At 41.3% G+C, this 24,379-nt stretch overlaps 1 protein-coding gene across 1 annotated transcript in view; it reads right to left on the reverse strand.

Annotated features, from left to right (window-relative positions):
• Positions 1-23,549, reverse strand: part of LOC306970759 (ryanodine receptor 1-like) — a gene marked incomplete at both ends in the record, with an annotated part of 45,771 nt that extends 22,222 nt beyond the window's left edge. Inside the window, 61 exons of the mRNA XM_079566787.1 lie at positions 30-97; positions 176-291; positions 368-491; positions 590-665; positions 767-844; positions 909-1,049; positions 1,125-1,214; positions 1,299-1,377; positions 1,448-1,611; positions 2,486-2,626; positions 2,709-2,799; positions 2,860-3,104; positions 3,188-3,357; positions 3,437-3,557; positions 3,653-3,764; positions 3,845-4,031; positions 4,624-4,759; positions 4,828-4,922; positions 5,007-5,139; positions 5,216-5,330; positions 5,404-5,677; positions 5,752-5,895; positions 5,985-6,096; positions 6,159-6,359; positions 6,835-7,380; positions 7,815-8,253; positions 8,925-9,151; positions 9,407-9,493; positions 9,576-9,738; positions 9,819-9,979; positions 10,049-10,178; positions 10,255-10,613; positions 11,601-11,809; positions 11,881-12,055; positions 12,133-12,338; positions 12,528-12,675; positions 12,817-12,976; positions 13,073-13,156; positions 13,239-13,342; positions 13,420-13,524; positions 13,605-13,821; positions 13,895-14,087; positions 14,256-14,497; positions 15,204-15,337; positions 15,422-15,540; positions 15,778-15,873; positions 15,943-16,078; positions 16,154-16,340; positions 16,414-16,535; positions 16,605-16,769; positions 17,759-17,915; positions 17,986-18,060; positions 18,136-18,232; positions 18,324-18,423; positions 18,494-18,606; positions 18,683-18,761; positions 18,836-18,910; positions 20,714-20,734; positions 20,816-20,914; positions 20,979-21,098; positions 23,505-23,549. Coding sequence (XP_079422913.1) covers positions 30-97; positions 176-291; positions 368-491; positions 590-665; positions 767-844; positions 909-1,049; positions 1,125-1,214; positions 1,299-1,377; positions 1,448-1,611; positions 2,486-2,626; positions 2,709-2,799; positions 2,860-3,104; positions 3,188-3,357; positions 3,437-3,557; positions 3,653-3,764; positions 3,845-4,031; positions 4,624-4,759; positions 4,828-4,922; positions 5,007-5,139; positions 5,216-5,330; positions 5,404-5,677; positions 5,752-5,895; positions 5,985-6,096; positions 6,159-6,359; positions 6,835-7,380; positions 7,815-8,253; positions 8,925-9,151; positions 9,407-9,493; positions 9,576-9,738; positions 9,819-9,979; positions 10,049-10,178; positions 10,255-10,613; positions 11,601-11,809; positions 11,881-12,055; positions 12,133-12,338; positions 12,528-12,675; positions 12,817-12,976; positions 13,073-13,156; positions 13,239-13,342; positions 13,420-13,524; positions 13,605-13,821; positions 13,895-14,087; positions 14,256-14,497; positions 15,204-15,337; positions 15,422-15,540; positions 15,778-15,873; positions 15,943-16,078; positions 16,154-16,340; positions 16,414-16,535; positions 16,605-16,769; positions 17,759-17,915; positions 17,986-18,060; positions 18,136-18,232; positions 18,324-18,423; positions 18,494-18,606; positions 18,683-18,761; positions 18,836-18,910; positions 20,714-20,734; positions 20,816-20,914; positions 20,979-21,098; positions 23,505-23,549 — 9,108 coding nt within the window. The remainder of the gene's footprint in view (positions 1-29; positions 98-175; positions 292-367; positions 492-589; positions 666-766; positions 845-908; positions 1,050-1,124; positions 1,215-1,298; positions 1,378-1,447; positions 1,612-2,485; positions 2,627-2,708; positions 2,800-2,859; positions 3,105-3,187; positions 3,358-3,436; positions 3,558-3,652; positions 3,765-3,844; positions 4,032-4,623; positions 4,760-4,827; positions 4,923-5,006; positions 5,140-5,215; positions 5,331-5,403; positions 5,678-5,751; positions 5,896-5,984; positions 6,097-6,158; positions 6,360-6,834; positions 7,381-7,814; positions 8,254-8,924; positions 9,152-9,406; positions 9,494-9,575; positions 9,739-9,818; positions 9,980-10,048; positions 10,179-10,254; positions 10,614-11,600; positions 11,810-11,880; positions 12,056-12,132; positions 12,339-12,527; positions 12,676-12,816; positions 12,977-13,072; positions 13,157-13,238; positions 13,343-13,419; positions 13,525-13,604; positions 13,822-13,894; positions 14,088-14,255; positions 14,498-15,203; positions 15,338-15,421; positions 15,541-15,777; positions 15,874-15,942; positions 16,079-16,153; positions 16,341-16,413; positions 16,536-16,604; positions 16,770-17,758; positions 17,916-17,985; positions 18,061-18,135; positions 18,233-18,323; positions 18,424-18,493; positions 18,607-18,682; positions 18,762-18,835; positions 18,911-20,713; positions 20,735-20,815; positions 20,915-20,978; positions 21,099-23,504) is intronic.
• Positions 23,550-24,379: the final 830 nt, after the last annotated feature.

The following is a 24,379-nucleotide window of genomic DNA, read 5'->3' on the forward strand; positions in this document are numbered from 1 at the left end:
TGCGCCTATGTCTGCACAAAAAGCTTTACCTTGGCAAAGAACTTAATTTCTTGTTCATGAGGAGACTTCTCTACACGTCCACTGCTCACGACGGCCTCTGCATAAATACAAAACAACCTATAAACATTCAACTTATACTTGAAATGTAAAATGGTACAACAGGAGCGTTGGGTACCCAAATGTGCAATAAATTCCTGAGCAATTTCCATCCATTTCAGGAGCTTTTGCAGGAAACCATATGCAAATCTCTTCTCAATAGATGAAATATCAGACTCCATGTCTTTCAGACCCCTGGAACAAAATAGAGTCACATTGGCTTCACAAAGTTACACATCTTCAGTTTTGTATAAGTAATTCATAGTTGAACCTTGTGACAGCATATCCGTTGAGCTGCAGAAACTTCAGTAGTTCATAAGCCTTTTCTCTGTCTCGTGCTTTCTCCTTTGCAGTCAGAGTATCATAGGGCACCAGCAAAGGATGGGTTCCACCTCCTATAAAATACACACCGAAGCAAATTCAAATCTGAATTAATTAATCAACTACTTTGTCTTGATGTAGTAATGTGTTTTTTTTATCAGTTCTCTCAAACCTTTAGACTGTAGTTCCAGCTTCTTCTTTCGTCCCCATGTGTTGTGATAGTTCTCAGCCAGTTGCTCTGCCATCGACTGTGAATGCCGTATACTTTTGCTTAGTACAGTACAATAGGTTTCTTTGTGCTACAGACCCGTAAACATTCACTCATAAAATTGAGGTTGTTTTATGGTACCTGCAGATCTCTTGAGAGGGCCATGTGTGTGATGTCAATAGGCTGTGGGCTGTAGCCGTGGCTAGGGTCATATGTTGCCTAAAAAGAGAGAATTACTCACAAAGGTAACACACAACATACTAACGTTTTATACTTTTCATACCTGAGCAGTCTGGGAGATCTTGCGAGATGCGGCCTTCTTTTTCTCTGACTCTTCCTCTTCTCTTGCTTTGTCGATGGTCCACTCCCACGCGAGCATGGCTTTAACGGATTCCTTTATCGGCCAGCGGTAGATCTCTTTGTCCTGGTAAAAAACATGTCATGAAGTAAGCCGAAAACAAGCAAACATGCAGAAAACTGTTTTAAAGAATTGGATTACCTTTTCAGAGAATGTTTTATAAGGTCGAAGCATTGGGTGACTTTTTGCGTTTTCATCCAGCACCTCTCCATATGACCAGTTATTCTGAATCTACAGCACAGAAAAATGCAATGCAGTATTGTAGCATAACCTCAAAACACATGTAACACAATAGTACACACAAAGATGCTGTACCTTTTCAAAGGCCCACTTGTCATGTGTATATTCAGCATACTTGTTGATAAAAGCATCCAGACGCTCAGGGATTATAGTGCTATATTCAAAAACACATACATTTACAACATGGTAGGATGAGTAAGTACATCTCTGAGACATATTCTCACTTTGTGGTCTCCACTGGTTTGGGATCAAAGTTGCCTTCTGCATCCACTGAAGCTTTCTTCTCTGTTTTGGAAGAGTAGCTTGCATCAACATAGTCTGGGGGGATGGCCCCGGCTATGGCACAGATACAGGGCATAGAAATCTTGAAAATCTCAGCATCAAACTTCTGAAATGTACACAAAAAAAGACACATCAGCATTTAAATGGTACATTAACAAGACAGAATACAGGTGAAAAGTGTGTTTATTTCTGTAATTCAACTCAAAGTAACATATGCCCAGTGTTGGACAAGTTGCTTAAACATTTTAATATATTCTATATTAGTGATTAGCTTTAAAAATGTAATATGTTTGTATTACATAATATTACATAATACTGTTTCAATAATGTAGCTGAGTTACACTACTTTGAGTTACTTTTGGCAAAATATAAACTGAAAATAGTAATAAAGCTGCCGAGCAAAAGTGCAGTCAAAGATTTCCCTTTCCTTCACTTTCCCCCATTCTCTCATGTTTTGTTTTGATGACATTAATTACAGACTACAGATCTTACACCCCAGTTTCCAACTTGATTTGTTATGCTGCATTATATATTTGGTGGGATTTTGGCTTTTTTTTACATTACATACATTTATATGCACTTGTAACTCAAGTTACTTGAAATGTAATGACTAATATATTCCCATATTTTGTTTAAGTAATATGTTAAATTCCTTAGATACTGAAGAAAGTAATATATTTTTGTAACTCCTTACTTTTGTAATTCATTACCCCCAACACTGCATACGTCAAGCCTTTGTTTGTTATAATTTTGATGATTATGGCTTACAGTCCAGAGATTTTAAATTTGGGGTTTTTACAAGCTGAACCATAAAAATAAAAATTAGAACATATAAAGGCCAAACATATCTCACTTTGTTTGCAATGAGTCTATCATATATCAGTTTCACAGTTCAAGCCGAACTACAGAAACCGATGCACTTTTTAATAATATTCTAATTTTCCGAGTGTCACCTGTATGTAAAAAATCAAGTTCCATACCTTATGCTCCAAGGACTCAAAGATGCCCCAGAAGAGTTTGCGGGTCAGATGCAGCTCCTCCTCTGAAGCCACTCCGAAATTGGCCCAGCCATTGGGAAGGCAGTAATATTTCCAACAACGCTCATAGTGATTGGTCAAAAGCTGCATAAAAACATAACAAGGAAATTAAGTATTTCATATGTACTAACAGATAAACAACATTAACATAAGTTTTTTTTTTCACCTTGAGTGGCATTTTTGCGTACTCATTGAGTATGGGCACATCAAAAACAAGCCGCCTGAGCAGGTGCTGAAGCATTGACGGACGCAGATGTCTATAATTAAAAAATAAATTATCAGTCAACTTTTGAAACCCCATGTGAAACCACAGAAACTGTTTAATCTGACTCTGAACTGACTTGCATAACGCCATGAGACACTCTTCAATAATGTCTCTTTGGGCCTTGGTGAAAGCGCGGCCGCGGGACAGACGGTAGATCGTGTGCAACATGGAATCAATCATTATGGCTCTGTGGTCACTGCCAGCAAAGAGCGGGGCGCACTTGGTGATAAGAGGCAACACTGCAGAACAGAGGTAGCGGTTCAAAGCCAAGGCCATCTCTGTCGTGCTGAAGGCAGCCTATAAGATGAACAGCAATTTGTCTGTTGAGCCAGTGGGAAAATATTATGGATACATAGTTTACTGGTGTGCTGAAGACGTACTGTGTCCAGGGAGGCAGCAGCTCTCATGTCAGGCAGAAAGCCCACTTCAAGAACATGGAGCAGGAAGTCCTGATTGTCAATACCATACACTCTGTCCAAGAAGAGCACCATTGGGGCTTTGTGATCAGGGACAAAACTGGCTGACATCTTTGGTTCGATGATGCTGTTATCTAAAAACATTGCAGTAAATAGATGAAGAGATACTGGCAAAAGGTTCAATAATGGATGGATGGATGGATATTTAGCTACCTTTTCCAAAAGTGGGAATCTGAACAGGAAGGCTAACGACCCCGACAAGGTCTTCAATGGGCACCAACGACCTGAGGATGGCCCTGATACGGAGAGCCTCGCCTTTCCCGGCTTGAATCAGCTGTGGAAAGTAAATGATTGTTTCAGTATTTTTTGTCCATTTTCAGATTAATAGTTTATGGGTTTTTTTTGCTGTAAAGGAACTGTTCGACTTGCATGCATCTCAGGAGCACAGCGTCCCAACAAGTCAATGAGGGCAGAGTAGAAGGACATGATAGCGTTCCCAAGATGCACCCTGTTCTCCTCGTGTTGCTCCTCGCCCCCAAACCTACCACACAATCAAAATCTACTCTTAGTCGGGCGCAAACTAGAATCACTGAGCATTTGTGAATGATCAAAAGTGCTTACATTTGAAAGCGCCTGTCTTTCTTTACAGACGGCCCATCTCTCGCAGGATCCTCGGATATCTTGATGGCTTCTTCAATTGCAGCCAGTAAACCATTACCACCTTCCCCTCTCAGCGCTGGGCCAAAGCATTCAGGTCTTCGGATTAGCAAACGCACCACCACATTTGCATTCTCCTCCACGCTTTCCCCTAAGAGTTGAAACAGAAATATATATTTTTCAGACTATAAGTTGCACTTTATGTCATAGTTTGGGGGTGCGACTTATACTCAGAAGTGACTTATATATCAAAATATACCATTTCACATGTTTGCTATTTTCACACAGATAGCCGCGAGAGGGCGCTCTAGGATGTGTACCAGCATCTGCTACTCCTGTCCACTGAAGATTTACAGTATAAAACGGTAATCGAGCAGCAGAAAGAAAGTTTGGAGAGAGCAAGACATTTGTGAGGGACTGGCGAAAAGTGGAGGTTACTCTTACTGCAATGAAGAAAACAAAAAGAGCTAGATGGCCACAGCAAGAGGAACGAGTTTGCAAATGAGAGCTTGAACAATGTGATGCCGCAAGTGCAGTTACGCCTCCATGCCCAGGTAGTTGCCAAGGCTGGTGCGACTTATACTCCTAAGCGACTTATATATGTTTTTTTTCTTCTTCATTATGCATTTTTTGGCTGGTGCGACATATACTCCGGAGACTTATAGTCCGGAAAATACAGTATATAGTATATTTTTCCTACATGGCATAAATAGTCTGATTTTATGTTCAAAACTTGCACAAACCATTGACAAACACAGCAAATCGAAGGAAGTCGAGGTACTTCTCTCCACCGCAAGGATTCCAGCCAATATCTGGATACCCTTTAGCCAGAAGCATCGGGCAGCTTTGAAGTCCACATCCGGCCAAGTACTTCACCACCTGGAAAAAAACACGTGTTGGATTAACGCTTTATTTGAGGTTTTTGCGTTTCATGTCTCCTTTTTTACCATTTCTAAATCTTGTTCTTGCAACGCCAAAGCTAACTCGTTATTGTCAATGCAGGAAGCAGCAGCCACATCCAAGGGCGTCGATCCTCTCATTCCTGGCACAAATAAGGGTGGTAGAATTAGTGATTTCATTCCACTTATGCAGTAGGTTTACTTTAAGATACAGATATCACACTCACCGAGGCCTATGCCGCTGTTTTGTAAGAGATAGCTGAGATGATCGAACATGGATCTTTGGTTCTGGCGACTGATGCGGCAGAAGTAGCAAAGGAAGCGGCAGCAGTTTGTCACCACACGAGGGAATCTGATCTCCTGTTTGCGATGATAAAATGATGGAATATAAATCCTTGTAACGGTGACACAATGTGGTCGGATCTCAACGCATTACCTTTGAATCGCCACCACCGAGAACATTGACCATGACTTCCATCACCGTCTCATGCATGCCCAAAGCTCGCATCAGGTTTGGGTGTTGATAGAAGACCTTGTTACTCATGATGTTCCTATGTGTCAAGTCAAACAGTGTCAGGACCACTCTAGTCATTAGATTTTCTATTGTGACACGTCAATACAAACCCGATGCTTTGAATCATAAGCCGTTCCTCCTCTGGGCCCATCTGAACAATGAGCAGTGACCGTATCTGGCCCAAACACTCTAAAAGATCCATCGTGTCCCGAATCGACACTGCATTGATCGTGTAGGCCTTGGGCAGGGCGCGCATGAGCTCCCCCAGCCCGTCATATTGTCTGTGCAGGAGGCTGAACATCATCCGCACCAGCTCTGGGTTCTGGATAAAAGACTCCTGAGCCCAGTGGATCATGGTGTGAGAAATCAGCTCCTGGAGCGTGCCTGAGTAACGATGTACACCAAAGTTGAAATCGACAAACAAGGCAAAAAGATAGCAGCAGGTTTGTGACACCCACTTGGTTTTTTGTCTTCCTGTGGCTCAGGTTCTTTCTCCTCCTTTTTTTCGCGAATCCTTTTCACCTTCTCCACCAGACGAAACAGTCGACCTCTAAGGGAATTGTCCACTGCTTCCTCCTCTCCTTCCTCCTCAATATGTACACCTAACAAAGGATATTTTACTTCCCATGATATATCTGCCTTTCTACGCATACTGTATATATATTGACTTGTGTTCTGAATAGAAACTGACCACAGTGTGCAAGAACAGCACGGTGAAACATGCTCATGGCCTCTCGAACCACATCTGGGACAGGGGAATCCTCTTCTTCAGTGCAGTTTTTAAAGTTCATCAGCATGTTAACCTACCAAACATAATCACGTTGTTTTCCCCGCACAGTGCAATATTTCTATAATTCTTGTCTACCTGTTCCTGTGGTGGTGACCGAAATTCCCGGGTCTTGCGAGCGGTCTCGGCAGCACTCATGGTAAATGCCTGCATGAGGTCATTGTAGCGCTGCCTCTGATTGGACTGGATCTGATTCACAAACTGGTCTGAAAAGGCAATGATGGCTTCCACTCTGTGACGAAGCTCACAGTCACAGAAATACTGCAGCAGGGTACACATCTAAAGGACAAAGAGTATAATATTGTTACACATTGCACAACAGGAGGTTATTATGGTGGTATGCAGGATATTAAATGTATTAGTTAGTTACTTTGTAGCAGAAGGAGATCATTTTATATGTCACTGCAATCAAAATGTAAAATAGACAAATACAGTAATGTGGTATAATAAGGGGAAGGAGGAAATTAGTTGTAGTAAAATAAGTAAAGAAAAATCTTGTCAAAACTGTTGTGTGTAAAAATTAAGAAAGACTAAACAATCACTAAATAGTGGATGAATAACGGTCAATATAACATGTAAAACAACACGTTTTCATGTTTACATACAAAATGGATAACACTTCAGTCAGGCTGAAGGCAACAGCATTACTGCCATATTTTACTTTCTTTATATGCGGATGGTGTGTTTGCCCTATATTGCAATTACAATAATTTAACAATTTATTATGCATCTCGGAAACATTGTCGGACCAAACCTGTAATTTAACAGACTCCGGGAGCGTCATCTGGAAAAGCCCTTGTTCGAGCCCTTGTTCCACCTTATTTTCACTCTCTCCAGGTTTTGCCTCTTTCTCTGTTTCTTCTGCCCCTTTCTCTCCATTCACAGGCTCCGTCTCCTGCACCACCTCCGGCACAGGCTCTGGCTCCTCGACCTCCTCCTCTTCCTCATACTCCTCTTCTTCCTCACCGAGTCCATCATCTTCATATTCCTCCTCCTCCTCCACAGTTTCCTGCTGAGGTTCTGTCGCTGGTTTCGGAGGGGTTTTTTCTTCCTCTTTTTCCTTGGCATCATCTTCAACAGCCTCCTCCACTTTCTTGCCACTAAAGACCACGGGTTCAAGCATCCTCAAAATATGAGTGACATCTTCATCGTCAAACACGCCCATGATGAGGAGGGTGCTGATGAGCTTCAAAATGGGCACGAAATGAAACTCCACGCTGCCCCCTACGGGATCTCTCATGGCTTGACCGCCGTCTTGCACGGCCTCAGTCAACATGGTCAAAGCCTTGTTTTTTAATGCCTATTAGGAGAACAAAAGAAAAAAGTGTTATTACTGACAGACTACTAAATAGGTGATACTTAATTTAAATAACTCTAGTAATTCTAGTAATGAGGAACCTGTTAATAATTTCACAGTACTATGTTTATTGCCAGTGATTCTCAAACTGTGGTCCACTGCAATTTTAAACTTATTTAAACTTTATTGTAAGAAGATACAGTTGCTGCTGGTTGAATTCATTTCATGCTTTACTACCGCATCTAACTTGAGTATTTTCTTTTTTTTTAAACATGGTTTACGCCCAGTCAGTCATATTTTAGTCCAAATCAAGTATATTTTAACCCTCTTTTCAGCCGAGATTTTGTCATGGTCTGGTCTTGGGAGTAGAAAGCCAAATATTTATTGAGGTAATAGGCTTAATGCAGTAGTAGTAAAATAAATAATTAAAAACGCACCTCTAAAGGTATCACCGGGCTTAAGGTGTAGATGTCCTGATTCGTCCCTACAAACCCAATAGAGGAAAAATGCAGTTTGGGACGCAGGCAGGTAGTAAGGCCCACTCCGGGAAGAGTATTGGACTTGTCGAGATACAAGATGATACTGCGCGTCTCATCGGTCATAGGAACTATGAACTCCTTGTTGGTTCCCAGTCGGTTCCTCTTTGCCGACTCCAGGTGCATGCTGATGAGGAGGTCATAAGAGCCGCTTCTGATTGGTCCAGGGAGGTAGGTGTTTTCGATGGCGTAGAAGAGCTGGGATTCGTCCACGTGGCTGCAGAGGGCGTGAGCGACACGGTTGTTCCCCAGTGCACACACAGAGCCATAAAGCTTCAGCGTGTGATAGTGAAACTTCAGGAGGTCCATCCGCTCTGATAACTCCAGGACGTCAATGCACCTAAACAGCAAAGACAAATTTAATTGCTGTACTCAGACATTTTTAGACCATTTTTAGGAACCATATATTTCCAAAAATCACGCAGTTGCTGAAAGAATTAAGTAATTTTCCATGTGAATTATTTAATTCACACAGCTCCAGTCTTAAAGGCAGGGTCTTTTTAAAGGGACTAGACGGAGTTTAAAAATGTTAAAATGTATTTTCCTCCCCCTACATGTTACCACCAGTAATGTTCTAATGTGTAGAATGAGCTCAGACTGTTCACCACAACTGCCTCTAAAATCCTGCACTGTCACTCAAAAAGGTGTTAATTCGGGTTTGAATTGCTGTCATGCACGAGCTTAATGTAGAACTGTAGTTACACGTAAGACCTGCGGTGGCAGTAGCGAGTATGAAAAAGACCAACTTGCATCCAGTCCCTTTAAACCATGAAAAGGCGTTCCTTTTTTTTTGGTCTAATACAATAAGAATGTCCTTTTCATTGAGTCATAAAAATCATTATATTTCATAATAGACTTAACTAAACATAATATTTGTTCTTTTGGTAGAATGATACTGTATGTGTATCTTAAACCACCCCTGAACTGGAGTTTTTGACCAACTACTGAACTTTTATGAAAAAAATTTGAATCCTGAAAAAGAATACAAATGTAGTAATAAACGTATCCAACCTGCTTTCCTCTGGGATATGGAGCGCCATCATCGTGAGGGGCTCCTGACACTGCACCATCCACCCCATTCGCTCACTGACTCTTTTTGTCTCCGGAGCCAGGAAGTCGTTGGGCATGCGGCTCCAAATGACAGGGGTCAACATCTGGATGTCCAGTCGGGGCGGGCACTGGGGCACCGGGTTCTTGCGTTCACTCCGAAACATGGCGGCTGAGATTGGCATTATGTTCTGTAACAAAATAGTACGTACAATTAACATTAGCATTGGCAACGATTGACAGCAATAGGTGAGACTCTGACGTTTTCAATTCCAAAAAGTTATTTTTTCTTAATTTTTCCATGAAAACTTTTTAAAATTTCTATCCTTAAAGTCAGATATAGCCAACAGATAATACATTTCTATGATTTCAGTAACCCATCCATTGCGTCATAATACTATACAACCTAAACTAATAGAGATTTGAATGATGTTAATATCTTGTACCTTGAGTTTGCCGAGTTCAAACTGAATCATATTTTGACTTGAAGGGAGAACAAAAGCAGCAGGGAACAGTTTTGTGTTTGGCTCCACCTAAACAAAGCAGTTGCCGTTATTGACCAATCTAACAATTGTGTTAATTCCTGCACTATAAATTAAACATGTAATTTCTGACCTGATAAAAAGTGTTAATTTCTTTCCCGTTGGCGGTGAAGGTCATGAGCCCTGTGTCCAAATCGACCAGGCAGCCAATGATAAAGTCCTCCTGACTCACTCGCGTTTGCTGGGAGCTGCTGAACTCCCCTCCACAAACCATGTAGCAGTTACTCCGTTTTATACTGAGACAAATAAAACAAATGTCATTATTGCTATTTATGGATTTAGAGAAGTTGAGTAACATATTACATCGTCAGCGCACCTGTCGTGTATGTTGCCTTTGTCATCTCCCACCGTGACGGTAACGTTCCTCACTTTGTTCAGATCAAAATGGCCGTCATACTGGTGATAGTCAGGCGTGATCCATCCAACCCACACCCCGCCAAGCTCCTGGCCCGCAACAACTCGGACAGAGTAGTAATACTAAAGAAAACACAATAAAAATTCACTGCACATTCATCGTTTGAAATTGTTGCTTTGGTGTTATCATACTGTGGTGGTGTTGAGAATAATATCCACGTCATCACGATCGTCTGGCACCACGTCTTCAACGAGTCGAGGCATCGTAGGAACAACAGGCGGAGGTGTGATTAACGCAGCTTTCTTTGCTTTGAAGAGGAATCTGTACATGCAAAAACAATTGATCAGAAAATATCAACATGATTTCCCTTTTTAGATTTTTTTATTTGATACAATACCCTTTCTTCTTGCTTTTCTCAGTCGAAGCGTCCTTCTCATTTTCCCCATTTTTAACTGCAGGGGTTTCTTTGGGCACTGACGCCTCTTTTTTGTCTTCTTCCTGTTCTTTGCGCGAAGCCGACTTCTTAAGTATTTCAAAGTCTGAATCTGGGTCCACCTCGATCACCTCGTCTTCTGGGATGGTCAAGGCCCGTGTGAGGAGCGTGGTACCGGCAGGGACTTTGAATGTCTCATGGAATTCAATGGGCATGCTCAGTCGGAAGAACAGCAGGTCTGTGTTGGCGTTTTGAGATCCGTACGTCTTGTGGGTCACTTTCAGGCAAGGGGCACTGTCCACTGTCCCATCCACTCGGGACACCTAAAGGACAGAGGAGGGTATATGTATGTATCGAATAAGACTGGAACTGAGAATGATTTGAAGTAATTATTTGATTGAAGAAACAATGTATGAAAGCTGTTGCTGTGTGTTATCTCTAAACTACAAAACTAGGTTCATATTAATATGTTCATATCCAACAGTCCCGCGGTTACAGATGTGAAGTAGTGTTATAAATTGGCTATCTTTCCATGGAATTATGTTTTGGTCAATATGTTGCTGTGCACTCGAGCAACTTCAAAAGACTGACTAGTTAGGCAGTATTTTAGCAAACCATGAAATATCTTGTCTCCATTGTTGCATCTTCAAGCGGAACTAAGTAACTCATGCCCCTAGAGGCCATAAGCGCCACTGCCGGTGTCGTAGCAGGTTTCGTTTTTTTACTCATTAATTGTCCGTGAGAGTAAATACTACGCTGACAGGAAAGACAAAGGGAGAGAGGGATATTATACATCCAATTACACCATGGAGATAGTTTTTTTCACTAAAACTTGGCTGTAAATACTGTTTAAGTGGCGCTAGCCCACAGCTAGCTTTGCCCATTAGCCGGCTAGCTTCTTCTTCGTGATTCTATTAGTGTGTATTGTGGCCTCCGACCTGTAGGCAGCAATGTTGCAAGTGTGGTTTTCTGACTTTAATACCTTTAAAACCTACAAACCAATTTAATGTTTCCATTATGAAAGAAATGGAGTAGAAAGTAATAATACCTACAAACATATTTGAAAATGGAGTTTAGCCATTCATATTTCGGTCTTCTCTGTTAATGCTAATGCTCCTGAACATATTAACAATGTGAACAGCAAACTGAATCTTGATTTGGAACATATTTTAACTAATTCAATTAGCGTCCCCATAGGTGTCAGAAAAATCTCACATAGATACTTTACCAAAATCCAATGGTGCCTTGCCCCGTACATATAAAAGCTTAACATACCAAAAATGGCACCATCGTCCGAGGATTTCACGTACCTCAATATGGGGGTGGTCCGTTGGCACAGCGATGTACTGGGGTAAGCTCTTGCTGAACCACATAGTGATGTCTCTTTTCATGTTAATGGCAAAGGGTTCGAATCCCTCTTGCAGGCCACAGATGGTGAAGAATTTGAGGCTGCTGACGTTCTGACCGAGGTTTATTCGGCCAACCTGGGACATGCCCAGACTGCATACCGGTATAAAGCCTGTTTGAAAAGATTAGGCCAAAATCATAAGTTGATATAAGTGCTAAGTGCATATTAATAATGAACCTCACCCTCTCCTATCTCTATATCCTTGAAGGCCATCTCTGAGCCCGAGTCGCTGATAAGCATCTCTCCATTGAGTGTAAACAAGATGTTCATCTCAGTGAGGTCGATCATGCAGCCCACAACATCCCCCGACTGCCACTGACGGCCAAACGACTCATTACCGATGTGCCAACGCTGGGCCTGCAATACCAAAACCGCTAGTTTAGAGATTTGACAATCTGTGAAAATACAAATACTCAAATAAGATTTTCATGCACCTTGAATCCATTGAAGACATAAGCCAACTCATCTGCGCCAAGTTCAGTGTCAGCTCGAACACAGGGTCTCGCCCAACCCACTCTCATCTCCCCGACAGTCATCGCCTCGAACTCGAAGTACCACTTTCCCTGTGTCACTGCGTAGGATTTTTCCGCTCTGAACACTCGGATCTTGTCTCCGCGAGAAGATCCAGGTCCATCCCCACCTGAAAATGGAACAAGGCGATGATGCGTCTTTGCTCAACAACATTATAAATGCAGAAAGAGAAACAATGAATGACAAAAGTGAAGAACTTTCATTGTAATTTTGCATACAGTATCTTGTCAACAATTATTTCAATGTTATTAGGAAGATCATATATTGGCTCATCTCTATATTAAAAACTTCGACTTACTGCTTTCCTGATCAGGGGGTTCAATGTTGTATCCATAACCGATGAGTGTGCGGACAGCTGCGCAAACGCTGTCTCGGTTTGTCTTTTTTGTTTTTTCATCCAATAAGTTGTAAGGAACCAAACGTGGATTACGCTTGTTCAAAATATCCTAAAACAAGAAATCATAACCATTACGTACAAATTATCTAAAACAAAAAATATTTAGAAGGATTTGTTTGTCTCAAGGGACAAACCTGTATTAATAAAGGGGGGGGAATGCGAATAAAAGAGATGAATCATGGTAAAGTACCTGCACGATACTGTAAGTCCAGCCCTGGCGAACACGATCTCGGGCCCAAACGTTGTGCCCATTTTCTGCCAGTCTTTCCACCAGTGTGTTCTGGTTGGGAGTCAACTTCACGTGGTTCAGGTCCAAAGGGGCTGGTTTGTATCCATTACACTGAGTGTATCTGAGGACCAGTTAATAAAGAGATTTCAGTCATTTACTTGAGTTTTATTGACATTTATCACTCAACAATAATGTAATAATAATAAAAGTCAGCTACGTCTTGGGGAGCTTCATTTTCTTGAGATTCTCTTCAGCCTTTTCATCTCCCATTCCAACATGACAGCCGAGAGCCAGGAGAGTCCTTCCAAACAGAATACAGCATTATTATAATTCACTTGCAAAGTAACAACTAAAGCATAAGTTTACTCAGTTCTCTGACATACTTGAGTGTCTCTCCAGACATGGCTAAATTGTAGTTTTTCTCTGGTTCAGGTAGACTTTGGAAGTCCACAAGGCAAGGGTGCAACTTCTTGTTGTCATCACGAAACTTGAAATGAAAGAGTTGGAAATCATCAAATGCAAAAACAATGTTTGTATAATATTGTAAACTGTCAAACTACTCACTGCTCCAAAGGTCCAGCCTTGTTCAATACGTGTTACAGCCCATAACTCGTGGCTATTTTCAGCAAGCTTTTCTCGAATGCGCTCCAAATGAGGTGGAAGAACAATCTAAAATCATAAATCCGCATCATAAGTAATACATTTTAATAAAAAATGATAAATGTAATAAATACTGTGCGTAATTTTACCTGAATGGTGTCCACAGGGCAGGGAGTAAAAGCTGTATGCGACAAAGACACTGTGGGACCCAACAGGTTTCGAATGCCGTCAAAATCATGTTTATACTCTTTGATGGGCTCAATCCTTAAACGATCCCTTGGGAGCACGGCCTCGTAACACGGAGCGTATCCAGGAGGAGGAAGGAATTTGAAATCCCCATGGCGACCTCCCAGGAGAAATCGAAACCTTAGAAAAGAGAGAAAGTTCATAGTAGGCTTCTGATAAGTTTACTCTATGACGCTGTTTCATGTTTTCTTACTTGACACCGGCAGAAAAACTGACAACAGGGAAGAACAGGCCGTCCAGGTTGAAGTTTTCAAACATGCCCTGAACCGGGTGTCCATTGATTCGGAAAGAGATACTGGGAACGCTCAAGTCGAGGCAGCAGCTGACTACGTCCTCCGCGTTCAGGACATGCTGATTAGGCGTGGCCACGTGACGGGAAACACGTCCTGCAGAGAAATGTAAAGATAACAGATCTACAAAGCAGAGCATTTTTTTACTGCATTGTCCTGTATCTAGAGTAAATAAACTTCTCCTTAACACACAAACTGTCTTTTCATGTGCTTCAAAAACTTCCACGAAAGAGCTGATTTTAATGAGTAATATGCTTCCCGCACCTGACCACAGATGAAGCCCGTCAAAGGCGTAGGAGTAGAGGTCATCCCCGACCCCGTTGGCCCCCCAGCCCTCGCCTCCTCCGGGGTACGGACTGTAGCCCTCGGTCAGAGCCCAGCCCACGCGCAGGTGATAGGGCTGAGCGGTGAGGAACGGCTCCACATGGTCCACCATCACTTCAAAGTACCACTTCTTATACTGAGTCGAGCCTTCACACGTCCCCAGGAAAATGTTGGGTCTCATACTAAATAAGGACACACGAAAACATTACCTAACTTTTCTGCAAGCTGCATTTGTGGTTTATGTGTTCTACATTGTTTTACTGGATACTTTTGTACGTCTTTGTACAGAAGTATCCATAATGGTCCTGAAGAAAGCAGCTTTTTAAAAGTAAACAAAAAGCTGGCTTATCAGCAAAACCCATTTGAGACCTACAAATTTCCCCAAGAGCTCCCCCCACCCCCTGCAGCACAGTGGAGGTGTCGCAAGAGGCACTACAGGAAACAAGGAAGGGACAAATGAGGAGGTGTCCGGGCGAGACTCAACACATGCCTTCTATTGTTCTGTCTAATAGACATTAACTGGACAATAAAACAGATTAACTGCTAAGCTCTCTAAGAAGATGGTGAAAGACTGCACTGGAGGAAGAGGAAGGAAGAGGTGGAGGAGCTGACCAGTGCAGGACACCCTGCTCTGAAACAGTGGCTGAGGACTAACACCTGAACACTATTTCGTTGTACGGTTCTACAATGACAAATAAAGCACTTACTTACATACAATTCTAAGTTTTAACTATATACAGACTGTAAATGATCAGGAAACAACTAGTATTTGCCTTATAATAAAATGGCAGGGCATCCCTATTACTCCATGTTACCTCGCTATTTCCATCCCATTACAATGTCACTGCTGTGGTTTTAAGCCCACCGACAAAATTTCAAATGAACAACCTTGTTACATAGTTGATAATGTTGGTCTGCAGTAGGAGGTCACGTCCAGGAAGTAGATTCTCTGTGATGAGATTCTGGTTGGATCTTACAGCGACGCCATTGCACACACACAGTGAACAGAGCACATCCAAGACCTAATAATCATAATAAAAGGATGAATGAAATAACAACAGTGTGATATACATAAGGCACTGTCTCTTCATGGCATTTTCTTGCACCTTGTGATTGCGACCATGTTTGTCCAAAAGTGAGATGATGGATTTAATGTGGTTTTCCTGGATAATATTCAGCACCTCTGGACTTTCAATAAGGACACAGTACAGTACTTCCAGGATTCCTGTAAAATGAATGACAAAATGGATGTCACTCTGAAAGCTAACATAAGTGCTGTATTGTAACAGAAAGATCACATTTTTGACGCTCTTTTGCCACTTTTTATCTTTTAGATTTGGGTAGTGCCAAACAGGAATGGACTCAGTTCATGTTGGGGTTAAGAGGTTAAACTACCAAGTCCAGTTGACAGCTTGAGATTTGGCTGCATAAAAATAGCGTTTGTCTTCTACAGTTGAATTACCTGATGAAGCTTCCAAACGGTCCAGTTTACTGACGAGCCAGTCCAGGTTATCACAGAAGAGAGCACAGTTGGCGCGGTTACCTCTGATGAGAGAGGCTGCATAACAATATTAGGAAAAGTTACAATAGCAGGCTGTCCCAGTGGAATAAAAAAAAGACAACTTACCCAATAATTCATACAACAAATTAACAATTTCTTTCCACGAATCAGCCGCTTCTTCCCCGGCATACTCTGAGAAGTGAGCTGCTGTGTTGTAGACATTCAGTCGATCAACACAGTCCAGAACAAGTGTAATCATTCCCTATTTGAAAACAAAAAACAAACTTAATCAGCAATAAATAACCGGCTCACTTTGTTCTTTTCGGTGAGCACTGACCTCCTCCTGGAAGAGGTTTTGCCTGTTTTTCAGTGAACGAAGCTTGAACTGCTTGTCCTCGTGCTCCAGCTCGTCCTCCGGGGGGCGGAAATAAAAGATGAGATCTTGCAGTGAGAGAACCACAGCGTCCATTGGCAGTGACGGGGCATTGGCCGATTTGTTTTTCCCGCTTAGAGCATCAAGGCCTCTGTTGTTAGAGATAGGGCAGGATATTAGGTTTATTCTGTTATTTAACTGAATAAAACATGTATGATAGTTACTTGATGAATTGGCTGAAGAGTCCTGTTGTGCTGTAAATCATTCTGGCTGCTTGTGACTCTTCGGTTTGAGACCGAGCGACTGTGAGAGCGTCGTCCATGTGGCCTTCTTTGTGGAGAATGGCCTTTGAAAAAGCGAACACAGTTTAAACAGTGAACACTAATGTCATTTGAATGTTCCCCCAATGTGTTACCTTTCTCTTTAGAGGACCCAGTCGAGCTGATTTAGCATCCACGGCGGCGTATGTGAGCCAAAGTCCAGAAGAGGCATGTTGCACAAAACACATGGACTCTCCGTACTTAATCTCAGGTAAACCCATTCCCTCCACATCTCGCTTCTGGGTCACTTCAATTTTTTCCTGTAGATCAAGCATCAATATTGCACATTACCCAGGCTTTTTAAAAAATGAATGCTGACACCTTAATGTTGATATTTAATGCTTTATAACTTAAAATAATGTTTGGAAAATAAGCCTTAAGTTCTGCTCACACAATGGACAAATATAATCAACTCTCCTCTTGTTTTCAATGAAGGTTCTTGAGTCAGCTTCTGTACTGTAGTTGAAGTGTAGAACGTTTTGCGTTCATGAACGTTTCTCATCATGTTGGGGGAGAGGCGACAGCTCCGCCTCTCGCTGACGAAGCCTTTTGGATGAGAGGCAAAATGTTCTACAGTTCAACTACAGAGTACAGAAGATGACTCAAGAACCAACTCCTGTACGACTGAGAGCCTACACAGACATCTTCTCTTGTACACAGACGACTAATACTAAAGCAAAATGTGATTTTAATTGGAGACAGGCTCTTAACCTCCACCTGAACTGAGTTTGGCATTACCCAGATCTAAAAGCTTCTTGAAAAAAGTTTCAAAATAGCGAAAAAGACAAGGATAATAACCCATCAAAAGAGCGACAGAAACATACCAGAAAAGCAACAATAGCACAATAAAAAATGGACAAAAACACAACTAAAAAAGGACAAAAAGTGCAACAAAAAAAGTGTCAACAACATGAAAAAACTACAAAAAAGCACCAAAAAAGAGATGAAAACACAAACAAAAAACGCTTAAAAAATGTGACAACAAAGGGGTGAAAAAGTTACACTCAGTTTTGTAGGTCTTAGCTTTCAAATGAGGCACTATAGACTGCAAACTCCAGTCGAGAAGCTTTTAGATTTGGGTAAAACCGAACTGGAGAAAATGAGCTTGGTTAAGGCAGGGCTAAGAGGTTAATATGGCCAAACATGTTTTCAAACTGAAAAAGGTGGATTTAGCCATGTATTGTCCCTGTAGACACCCAAGCCTTAGATATATACATAAGCCAAACATTTCATTTGATGCAGCAGTGACCTTTGATATTCTGAAGCAGAAGGCGGACATCTTGGAATTTGCCTTCTCAGGGTCAACCAATAATAGCCCCTTCTCTTCGTCCAGACAGAGGTATCGGCCCGTGGTTATGTGGCGAACGCGGAACGACGTGCCCCATTTAATGTGACTGCCACTCCACCTAACAACAGCAGAGACCACGGTTTGAGTAGCAGAAAATGTTTCGTTTTTAAGCATGTAGACAAACTTACGCTATACGCAGGGGCTCAAGTCGCCACAAGGATCGGGCATGACTGCAGACAGCGCCGCCTTCGTAGTGAGCAACTCTGAGAAAAAGAAAAAGAAGGAAGTTCTAATAACATAAATTGGTATCTAGTGTTTATATCAGAGCTGTAAGTCACCGTCTTTGATCGTCCCCTTGGTCAGCCCCTGGGATGGCCAAGCACTCATCCATGTGTCCGTGAAACAGTCTGAGCACATACCCTCCAGTCAAGAACCCTGAAGAACACAGGGGCGAAATTGTTTGGGAAAAGCAACGGCGTATATGTTTATCTATTTGTTCAATGAGAGGAAAGAAAAAAAACACTACCTTCAGCGAGCTCACATCCGGACATCACAGGAGTCATCGTCCATAAGGTTTGCATGAAAGACGCATCCACCATCAGGTCGCCGCTCGCATAGGAGAGGTGCTTTGAAGAGGATGAACAACAATGTTAATTCCAATACAAGCAATCATGAAGATAAAGATAACGGGAATACCAAATATCTTTCTGAGGAAACGCTGACAAGGATAAGGTCGTCTCCCACTCGGACCTTCTCACCCTCAGATCTCTGTTTTGAGGCCGGATGGATGGTCCACCAGCAAGCCTCCCCTGCGAGAGAGTTTTAAACGTGACACATCAAACTTCGTAAACAACAGCACAACATTAGAAAACCAGACAAGATCACCTGTGGAGTCCTCCTGCAAGCCCACGTCAAAAGCTAATTTGTCAGTCAGGGAGCGCGACGTGGTCAAACAGCTCAGGTACTGCAAAAACACAATGACAACACAGGGTTTTGTTTCGGATGCCTAATTGGAAAGATTGGGCAGTGTCATCTCACCATGCTAGAATGCGTGTGTTTGAGGAGGATGGCGTGTCCGTACAGCAGTGTCCGATGTCCGCCACCTTGTGAAGACTGGCACAGGAAGTCAAAACAGTATCAGGTTATAATCTTTGGCCCGACCTGCTTTACTTGTGAACATAAAGGGAATGACTGTGAAGTGAAAGGTATTTTCTTGGTCATTATCATATCCATCTGTGGTCATAGGATATTACGGGATATTGTTCTTATTTTGTTTATCTTATGTCTTATTTTTCATTACATTTATGCTGCAGTGATAAATGTTATAGAAACAGAAATAATACAGAACCAACAAAAATGCGGAGAAGCAAAAAATATAGAAAATATGACAAAAAATATGTATATGTGACAAAAATACATTATGGGGGGGTTCAATGTAATTATGGTTCTAGCTATAGTAGACATGTTTATGAGGGAAAGAAAGAGTGCCAAAAAAAAGAGTTTTAGACACATTTGGCCTATCAGCGTGATGTTATGCTGTTCCCTGGAGGCCAATAGGGCTTCTTTGAAAGCTTGAAATATCCAAAACAAAAACAGTACGTCTACCACTTTTGGTTCTAAAGTTACCAGTGAAAGTCTGCAGGCAATTTCACTAAAAAGCATTTAGGAAGAACGCTTAATTTGTCAACCCTGAAAGTATTACTTAACCCTTACTAGAAGCTTCTCGAAAAATGCATCAAAATAGCGACAGAAAATGAGATGAGGACAGACATCAGGAAAGCGAGAGAAGCATGACAAAAAGATGAAGAAAGAAGAAGAAATCCATGGGAAAAGTCGCAAAAAAGTGACAAAATGGCGACGGAGAAAAAAAAAATCAGTGTTGTTGGTCTTAGCTTTCAAATGAGATGTTACACTAGCCTACAGTCAAGAAACTTTTAGATTTGGGTAAAGCCAAACTGGAGAAAAAGCACTCAGTTCAGGTGGGGGTTAAAGGGACATTTCCTAGTTATCCAGAGTGTTGTTGATTTCTAGAGATATATATATATTTTTAATTCATGCAGTCCTTATATTTGAAGAGTTTAGTGGTGCTAGGCTAGTGCTAGGCTAGTGGTAGGCTAGCGTATGTCTATGGTAGCTAGTAGTCTGCATTAAAAACCTCTTCAAAATCATTGGGTAGTCCTCCAAACGTTACCATATCTGATTTATAGAAAGCTCCTTTGTGAATTCTAGTAGGCCGCAGGTAAACAAACTACTGCAGATCCAGTAACCTAGCAGATCACTCCGCCAGTGCGGAACTTACAACCAAGAAGCTGATGCTGCACAAATATAAGTTTAAATGCAAAATGGTTATATATCAAAAATTGTTCAGTCAATACAGACATTTATATCGGTAGACTGGTGTTACAAGTAATTTGCCTCAGGTGCACTGTGCTTGGGTCAGGCTGTTTTTAAAGCAGGCTACTAGTTACCATAGATATGCACTAGCCTAGCACAAGCCTAGCACTAGCCTAGCACAAGCCTAGCATTAGCCTAGCACTAGCCTAGCACCACTAAACTTTCTAACTCTCTAAACTCCCTATGTCAAAAAATATCCCTTTAAGAGGTTAACCTGGCCAGCCTCTGGACTTACAGGATGCTCTACGGAGGATTTCCTGCTGGACAAGCCATATCAGTAACAGACATGGCGGCCACACTAGCTCTGCCACTGTGCTGCTGTTTTAGCAGCAGAAGAACATTTGGCTGCTTCAAAAGTTGTTTTTCTCCTTGCTCCTGGATATGGGATTTGTGCTGAAAGAAACATTTCTCTGACCTGTTTACCTTTCCCTCTTGACCTATAGATTACATTCAATGGAGGCAGTTCTGTCTTACTGTGTGGAATACATGGAGTAAGAATAAAGCAAACAAATTCAAACTTACCCATTTGTCCAGATCAACAGCCTGCAAACATAAAATGGAGACTCAAACACAGAGAAAAATCACATTTAATTTAGCTAAGTTTTAGTACTGTTATTTATTTACCTCGTCCACAGATGTGTTGGACAGCATCTCCTGTAAAGCTCGTACAGACAGAGATTGCTCCAAAATAAAAGTGCAAATAGCCAGGTCTGGAGGGACATTCTGAAATGAAACATCAATCATTACAGGGTAACAATAGTTATATAGTAGTAACTTGAGTATGTACCTGTGCATTGGAGGTGGTCTCAAGAAAACACAGCCTGTTTCCAAAGCCTTCACAAGACAAACACAGCTTGATCTGCTCTTTGAGGATGGACGCGGTGCACTGGAGCACCACATGGTCATCCTATGAAGAATCCAAGGATATATTACATGCAGAATGAGCTTGCAACTCAAATGAAGAAAGAAAAACAAAAAACAAATGTGGTCCTATTTGTTTGAATTGTCTCCAGGATGATCCTTGCTATATTTATGTATTGTATGATGTTCCCCTCTCGTCGTTTCTGATCTGTCTGCAGTCGGTATGTATGGAGAGTAGCTGTTGGGCTAATCATTATTATTTCTAAATTTTAATAAATTGATCCTTCATCTGCAATTATCTATCTTGGGAATGTGTCATTAGCTCTAAATAAATGAAAGGTTCTTGTTATAACAACTGAAATAATGCTGAAGCCATGCAGACAGCTGCTGTTCTCAAACAAAACAATGTGCCCTCCCTCTTGTGAGGCTGTATTTCTGTGGCCCGTGTCAGAGGCCCAGTGCTAATCTCCCTCTGCTCTGGCTCCGGGACACGGCCCACTCCTCCGGCCTCTATTTCAGTCCCCTGCACCTGCTGTTCACACATCCCCTTCTGGACGCAACCACATATTCAAGATTTAACAGCGAGAAATCAACGGCCCACAATGCACTGCCAACCTACTAACACAGTTAGTTACCACAATGACAAGACACATATAATCTTTACTTCATAAATCAACTCACCACTTTAAATTCAAACATGAGCACTCAGAAAACTAGTGAAGTTAAGAAACTGATGAAAAGAGCTATTTGATCATTCACTGCACGTGCTAAAACTGGGAACAGGCTTCAACTCTTACAATGTTTAAATCCAGGCTGAAAACAGTGCTTTTTAGAACTGTTTTCCAAAAAGTAAACTGTTCTTTTTAGGAAAGAACTGCTTCTTTTCTAAAAAAGCACCCTTTTTAAAAGGCTGCTTTTTAAAAGGGTGCTTTCTAAAAAGCACCTGTTAAATGGGTGTTTTTAATTAATCACATTAAAAGTACCCTTTGCTTTTAATGTAATCCATTTTTTATATTAATGTTTTTTTATGGATTGATTTGATCTGGTTCTTGTAATTGTATGTGGCTGTGTGAAGCACTTTGAATTACGTATGAATTTTGCTCTACAAATAAACTTTTCATAATATCCCTCCCTCAAATTCTCAGCCCTGACAACTGTGAGAGAAAAACTGCACCTAAGGCAGACAGACAGTCTGACTGACCGATAGAACAACAGGCCACATCAACAGAGAGATATAAATAAGTTACTTATACGAAAGAAACAAGATCAGATTTCCCACTTTGAAATCTGCCTTTTACTTCCTTTCTTTTCAAAAGTAAATTCAACCACTCAGCCCCATCTCAGACCTATCTTACATTATACATTTTCACTCAAGAGTAAAGACTGGAGAGCCAGCTGCGAACCTGTTAATCCTCAAATAGTAAAGATAGAAAGTGAACCAAGTCAAGACTGAACAACAAACTGTTGATGAAAGTTTGTAGATGTACACCATGGCCACAGACTCTCAATTTAACACAATATGAGATAAACACAAACGTCAGTACTGAGACCATGACATACTGTATTTGACTCGAGCAAACTAGTCCAGAGCCAGTGATATAAGTTTTGAAGAGTAGGTTAATGAAGTGACCAGGGTTTAGTGTCAGTCTTCTCTCCACACAAGCTCAAGTTACTTAAGAATATTAACAATAGCAAAGCATCAACACTGACTATTTAAACTGAAGGGTGTTGCATATAGTAGACTGCTGGAAGGCCACAATGCCCTTCCACTGCCTTTGGCGCAGACTTCTGAAGGAGGTAATCTGATCAGCTGTTCAGCAGCCACTTTCACCACTGAAATACACTCATTACAAATGTAACTGTAAAGATGGCGTGTGTGTGCGTTATATCTGATCATTAAAATGTTTAAATACATGTACAGAGAGGTGGTTTGAAACACTCTTTATGTGTAGGAAGTCAGATAATCTGTCTATATCACAGCCTGAATTGCTGAACATTTCCTCACCAGTACAGCACAGGGTCATATTTCCAATTACTATTCATTATTTTTAGTACTGGCATTTCTCCGCAGATAAATTTGGTCCTTCACTTTTTACAACTTCCATATGGTCAGAAAGCTTTTTAGTTGTCTCATTTCAGTGCATTCTCAGAGAATGTGCTTTATTCTAGGAACAGTATTGTTTACTCTGTTACCCAGGACTCATGTTGTGTCACCTGTCGCTAAGAGTTTTCCTCTCAGAGACGTAACAAAACATATCAAAACGCTGGGCTAAAAATAGACAACAATGCAGTCAAAAACCCCTGTCCTTGTCAATCATGTTTTAACTCACACACCCAACTAAAAGATCTGTAATCACCACAAGTAACATGAATTCAGTTTGTGTGTCATTGTTGTAACATAGCCCTGCCCATCAGCTGTCCATGAAATAAATACAGCATCAGCAACTCTTACCGTCCGCAGGAACTGGATCTCTTCTTCATCTGCACCTTCAGCCATCCTCCCAGAGACACAACCCTAAGACAACAAAGTTATCCAGTTAGGTTTCTTCAGTGCATCTATTATTCCCTCTTGTCCCTGGATGAGGAGTAGGGAGGTCTGGTTGCTCCTGTGCCTCCCTCTCCCTGTGTCAGGAGCCTCAGAGATGGACCACTTCAGCCGCCTGTATTACAGTATCACAATGGGGCGGAGTTAAGAGTGTCCTGATCTTTCTACACACAAGTCTGTAGCTCAGGCTTTAAGTCAGTGTTGCTATTGTCACCGTTTCAAAGTGTTTCCCCACTTTTATATTATTAATAGGGTTGCTATTTATAATTTTATTACAATTTTGTCTGTTGTCTTTTTTAATGTTTATGGCTTTGTCCTGACACATTTTGCTTTCACTCAAAACATTAAAAGTGCAATGACAGATTTTAATGCTTTTGAAAACTTACTTAGATGGATAACATCAGTTGCATTATTATCACTTTATCTCAGTGAAGTAGCAATTTTAATGAAGAAATTTTATTTTTATTTGATATTTTTAGCTGCCGATAGAAAGTGACATAGATAAAGGTAACGTTCCCATTGACTTAACATGGTTGGCACGGCAACAGTTTAAAATTGCCTTCATCTATGTCACTTCCTGTCGGTGTCCAATAAGGAAATGAAACTATAAACCACACCATAAATCACAAAAAATGTCAAACTAAAGAAAGCTGGGTAACATTTTTTTCTTTTTTTTGTGCAAAATCTTAAATATAATTGTGTTTACTGTTTTAGCAAAAAATGTGTATGTGGCATATGCACTTTAAAGAAGACAAAAAAAGGAAAAAAACTTTTACCGGGAG

The sequence above is a fragment of the Gobius niger genome (genome assembly GCF_951799975.1).
Source record: "Gobius niger genome assembly, chromosome: 11".
NCBI lineage: Eukaryota > Metazoa > Chordata > Actinopteri > Gobiiformes > Gobiidae > Gobius > Gobius niger.